The 6,225-nt window shown below is 33.3% G+C and overlaps 1 protein-coding gene across 1 annotated transcript in view; it reads left to right on the top strand.

The window, feature by feature from the left end:
* Positions 1 to 901, top strand: part of LOC139425832 (uncharacterized) — a 5,572-nt gene extending 4,671 nt beyond the window's left edge. Inside the window, exon 2 of the mRNA XM_071181810.1 lies at positions 272 to 901. Within this exon, the coding sequence (XP_071037911.1) occupies positions 272 to 901 (630 nt within the window). The remainder of the gene's footprint in view (positions 1 to 271) is intronic.
* The last annotated feature ends 5,324 nt before the right edge of the window (positions 902 to 6,225 follow it).

Raw genomic sequence — 6,225 nt, 5'->3', positions numbered from 1 at the left:
TTTTTAGAAAGCTTACCGAGTTTTAGAAAAAAGTAACGATTTCATTCGACATTTCCGTTACAAATACTTGTACTTTTTCCCTAAAAAAGTAACGAAAGTACAAGTAAAAGTACCAAATTTAAAAAGTAACGAAGTACAAGTAAAAGTACGTACTTTTTACTTGTACCGGCGGTACAAGTAACGAAAGTAAAAGTACTGCCATATATGTCGTAAACTGTCTGCAGATAAATATTAAGAAAGGCTACCATGGTAAGCGGATTCTTATTTTCAGCGACAATCAAGCAGCCTTGATGGCTCTTTACTCATTTCAAGTCAAATCAAAAATTGTTCTGGAATGCAAGAATCTCCTAAAAGGAATAAAATCATTCTTATTTCGGTACCAAGGCATATGGGAATTAATGGTAACGAAAGAGCTGATGAACTCGCAAAACAGGGATCCTTTTTCAATCTAATAGGAACGGAGCCCTTCTGTGGAATCAATATGAAGGCTACAAAGAAGGCTGTCCTAAAATGGGAAAAACAGGAGATGAACAAAGTTTGGCACAATTCTCCTGGACAAAAACATGCTAAAAGCATGATCAGCAGCCCTTCTTCAAAAATTGCTTCTGTAATTCTTAGGCTCCCAAGATTGAAGATTCAATCAATTGTAGGCTTCATCACTGGGCACTATCATTTCAGGAAATATCTACATAGATTAGGACTTTTCGAACAAGAACCAATATGTCGGAAATGCGGTGAAGCGGTAGAATCAGCACATCACATCCTATACGAATGTGATGCCCTCACCCTCACGCGTCTCACTATCTTAGGCAATCCATATCCTAAAGAGCTTCACCTTAATTCCATTAAGGGAATGTCAGACTATATAAACAAAGTAGGCGACCCAAGACAATGGAACTAGGAAAAATTGGGCTTGGAGCATGGTACAAAATGCAACATGTGCAGAGGTGCCACATATCTGACAAGCTCAAGCAAGAAGAAGAAGGGGTTAAGTAAATGTAAACATAAAATTTATAGTAAGAACTGCATCTGAAAAGTTACTAGACTTCAAGGAAATAACTAAAATACACCTTGACATTATGTCAAGGTAAAAAAAACAGGGAATATTTCCGTATCGTGATCTGGCGCTCCAACTACAATCACCAAGGTGCCAAATAGATTTTAAACTTGCAAATTTCTTTTCTAAAAATATATGTAGATGTTTGCCCAGGGATGGCTACAAGTTATAACTTTTGAGTTAGTTCCTTTCTGTGATGTTTTTTTCTTTGCTACTCCACCGGGCCACTGCCCGAAAGTTTCCAAGACTTGTCGATTATTCTGTCGCAGATCACGATACAGAAATCTCTCCTAACAACAGTTTGAGCAACAATAATAAGCTCGAATAGATATTATAATATTCACACATAAGTCAGTGTAAATCACTCTGAGTAACAAAATAATTTCTTAACTTTACAAAAAATATTATGATTGAAAATGGAGATAATTAGAGTAAATGTAGGCATAATTTTTACATATATGAAATGGAACAGAAATATAGATACTTGGAGATTCATATATTTTTGAACTTTCTCTTGATACTCAGCAGGCTTTCTTTAGGCAGAGAACGGAGCAAAGATTCTGAGAGGACATGGTCAGGATCCTCATTCATTCATTTTATCTCCAAAAATTGATTATCTGAAGACAGCAGCTGGACAATTTTCAGTAAAAGTTCCGGAAAATAAAAATTTTTTAAACAAACTACGCATATAAAAATTAATAAACTAAACTTTATAAGCTTGCAAACACAAATATAAAATAAAAGACATAGCAGGTCAGAGCATATGAAACAAGAGTGTTAAATTAATTTTAAAAATGTTCTCTACAAGGTACTTATAGTTACTTTTCACATGGTTAAAACAGGAGTGATGTTGCTACTCAGTTAACACATTTTGAATAATGCATTTTAAATAACACATTCTAAAAATTAATTAAACAATACAAAATTTACTTACTTGAATTGGCGACAGCAATTCGTAAATTTTTTTATGAATTCTTCCACCATGTATATTTCAAATTTTTTAAAATTTCTTTGAAGCATTTTGTAACGTTTTCGCTCTTCTTTTCCAGAAGGTCGTTTTTTTTCTTCAAATTCATGAATGGCTTTTTCTAATTTTTCATATGAAGAAAATCAAAATCCTAAAAAAATCGTGACTGCTTTAACTATGATATACAAGAGCTAAATAAATTTTTTAAAAAAAATCGGGAAGTCACGTGGACAGATACGCTCTATGATTGGTTAAAAATTTCATCGGCAGGATAGCAAAATGAATTTTACTTTGCCGATGATCGGTCTAATAGACAGAGCAGATGATGATGATTTTCGACGATCTGTTTTGGAGCTTTTTGTAATTTGCAACTTATAGCTCACTTATGTCCAAGGTAGCGGAGATAAGTGGATGATTATAGTATGTGGATAGATTTTAGGTAATGCATAAGATATTGTAGCTTGCGTTTGTCCGTTGTGTCCATAAGGTATGAAAACGATAACGCCCCAAGTCCTAGCTGTATTTTTAGGGTGGTGCGTTGTTGATCAAAGAGGACATTCTAGAATAGTGTGATCAATATCGGAGATGGAACGGCAGTTGCATTTGTTGTCCGGAGCAAGTCCAAAACGGAATAACTTTGCTTTAGTTGGATAGGATCTAGTGCGGATTCTAGGGAACATAACGTCTTGGTGCCTGCTGGAGAGGGGTAGAAGTTCGTTTTTATTTTGGCTCAGATGAAGAAAATAACTGTATTTGCTACTCTTGAAGGTTGATTGCCTGGATAGTTGGTGGATTCGTTTAATTGATTGATAAGTATCTTCTATGGTAAATCTATCGTAAATTCTCGGTCTGGAGAGCGCTGCTTTTGCAAGCACGTCAGCGATTTCATTGCCGAGAATCCCGAAGTGGCCAGGAACCCATGCTTTATCTACAGACTGGCATGAGGGTGGGAGCGCTTCCCTCAAGACTATGATTTGGTGTATGATGAGAAAATAGGAGAGTTATTTTCTGTTGTTGTTAGTGAGTACGGTCCAGTATTTTCGCCTTACTTTTTTTTCCAGTGTTTCGCAGTGGACTGATCGTTAAGACACGGTTCCCAGCAGATCACCGAAATCAAGCATCACTGGCTGTGGTCAGTGTGCGGGTGGGTGACCACTCAGTCTGCGTAGGGACCGAGGGTGTGCGGTATTGGTCCTCGTTAAACTGTGCTACCGTAAAGTGCTCGACTTCGCGTGCAGGTCGTTGGGCTACCGAAGCGGGGATGCCGCCCCCTCTGCAGAGGATCAAAATTGTGATGGCATGTCTTCGGATCATCCTCAGGAATGTTTCCCAGACCGTCGCTAATAGCCCATTGTAGGCCGGGGTAGCCTGGTCGGTAGGGCGCTGGGCCCAAGACCAAGAGGTCGTGGGTTCGATTCTCGCCGGCCGAAGACTCCCCGTGTAGTAAATGGTGACTGATGCACGTTAAATCTGTCGAGTCTCAAAGTCCTCCATGTTCCCATAACAAATCAATACCTCTGGGGGTACTGATCCAGGAGTTTCCTTGTCTTCTGGATTGGTTCAAAATTACAAGGCTACGGAGTTGAACAATAGTAGTCGTAAACCCATTAAATTGGGTCGGCTGTTCAACGACGGTTATAAAATAAAAAATAAAATAAAATAGCCCATTGTGCAGCTCTAGTGCGACGTAAATAAACTACAACTACAGCAAATTTTTCAAGTGATTGATAGTTTTTTTTAAACATTATTCTATACCTGGTGTCAAATAGCTTAGAATAATGCAGAGCACAATTTTTTTTTGTTAGAAAATCTAAAGTTTTGTTAAGAAAAGCACACAACACCCCTAAATTATCAAACAGTTTTCAAAACAATGTTGATACTTCATATCAGATAAAACCGTGGTCTTTATTTTGTTTCTATAAAATTATGTATCCCAATAATGAATTTAGCGTCATGACAAAACTCTAATTTGAAATAAACATTTCATTTTGAATATGCATTATTATACGAAATTCTAAATTCTTAAGAAGAAAAAAAACTGAAATTGAAAACTTACGCGAATAGTTTAATAAGATTACGTCTATAAAAGAGAACAGCACATTCATTTATTAAAATAGTTCTGATAATCTTAATCTGAATTTGTTTTATTTTGTGTTTAAAGTAGTGTTTTAAACTGTAATTTTTTTCATTTAATTTTCACATTTATGGAATTGATAACTCAAGTTTTGAGGTACAAGTTCAAGTTTTGAGGTTTGAAATTAGGGTTCGTTAAGTCCATAAAAGAATAAAAGAAATAGGGGTAAATTTATGATTATGGCACTGCACAACACTCAAAAAAATATAAACAAATAAAATAAAATTAATTAATAAATAAATAAACTGACCACCCTGAATAACTTTTGATTTAATGTTCGTATCTTCATGTTATGACTCGATCTTCATGGGGATGATTTTAAGTATGCTGATTAATTAGAGCTGACGATATTTTACAGTACGAAATCAGGCACAAAATGGTAATTTCTCTGATTAAACATGCCTTTTATTTTGATGGTTTCAGATTTCTGATCCCCCAAAATAGGGAGTAGTGTAATTTGAGAAATATGGTCCCAATTGTTTGATCAGGAAAGCGGTCCAAAGTTAGTACCCTTTAATGTTAATTATACTTTTTGCGTATTTCGCCATATCTCAGGAACTTTTCTAATGAAATTGCAAATTTCTGCACACAATCGTAAAATTTATTTATTCATTTATTAGTGATAATTCCATGCAAAAAATAACCTTTAATAATTATTTATTATTTTCTTTAATAATAGTTAAAGGAAAGCGGTCCAAAGTTAGTACCCCTTTAATGTTAATTATACTTTTTGCGTACTTCGCTTTTCTCAGGAACTTTTCTAATGAAATTGCAAATTTCTGCACACAATTGTAAAATTTATTTATTCATTTATTAGTGATAATTTCATGCAAAAAATAACTTTTAGTAATTTTTTATTACTTTATTTAATAATAGTTAAAGCAATTTAGAATTGTAAGGTATACAATTCTTATATAATTTTAAACATTTTAATTTTATATGGCGAAATACAAAATTTGTGCGAAATTGATCGAATAGTTCCTGAGAAATCAAATTTTATAAAAGTTGTATATTTAAAATTCGATTTCTCAGAAAGTATTCGACCGATTTCGCTCAAACTTTGTATTTTGCCATGTAAAATTACATTCTTTAAAATGATGCAAAAAATTATTTACCTTACTATTCAACACTCTTTTCTTTATTATGAAAAAAATAATAGAAAACAAAAATTATTAAGTATTTTTTTTCGCATGGAATTACAAATTGGATAAGCGTAATTCATAACTGTGTGCAAAATTTTTTCCATTGGCTTAAAAAGTTCTCGAGATATGGCCACTAATATACAAAAAGTATTATTAACATTAAGGGGTCCAAACTTTGATCCAAACTTTGGTCCAAAACCAAGATCGCTCTTTTAGCCAATGGGGACCGCTTTTCCCAGATTTATTATCTATATTTTGATAATAAATCTTATATATTATTTTGATAATAAATCTTATATATATTTATATATTATATATTATTTTGATAAAATATAGATAATATTATATATTATCTATATTTTGGGAGCCAAAAATCCAAATTTGTCGAAAACGGTATGTTTATTCTACGTTTTTATGTCTATTTCGTAACTTAAAATATCATTTCCATCAATTAATTAGTATATTTGAGGTCACCTCCTCAAAACTATTAAGATTGAGTCCAAGAACCCCTATGAATATCCGATCAAAAGTTATTCAGGGTAGTCCCCGTTTGCTTGTTCATTTATTTATTGATAATACATCTTTTTGTTATAGTTACAATTTCAATTACAAGAGAGCAGATAAACTAATATTTTAGCATGCATAGGTAGAAATTAATATGTAAAGGTAATAACGAGTTCGTTAAACAGATTTTTTTTCAAACGTTGATGAGAAAAAAATAATTTCACCCCCTTTTTGTTATTATTTCAAGGACTGAACGAATCCTGTTAATAAAAAAATTGGATTTATGTAATGATCTTTCGACATATTTTGAGTGTTTATTATTATTATTATTATTTCAAACTAGCAAATTAAACTTTTCTTCGAATATAAGTGACTTCATTCTTAGACAAGTTTCGTCGCTTTAAAACTAAACCGTAACTTA

This window comes from Parasteatoda tepidariorum, chromosome 6 (assembly GCF_043381705.1).
Source record: "Parasteatoda tepidariorum isolate YZ-2023 chromosome 6, CAS_Ptep_4.0, whole genome shotgun sequence".
NCBI lineage: Eukaryota > Metazoa > Arthropoda > Arachnida > Araneae > Theridiidae > Parasteatoda > Parasteatoda tepidariorum.
This window is presented reverse-complemented; position numbering and strand designations above follow the sequence as displayed.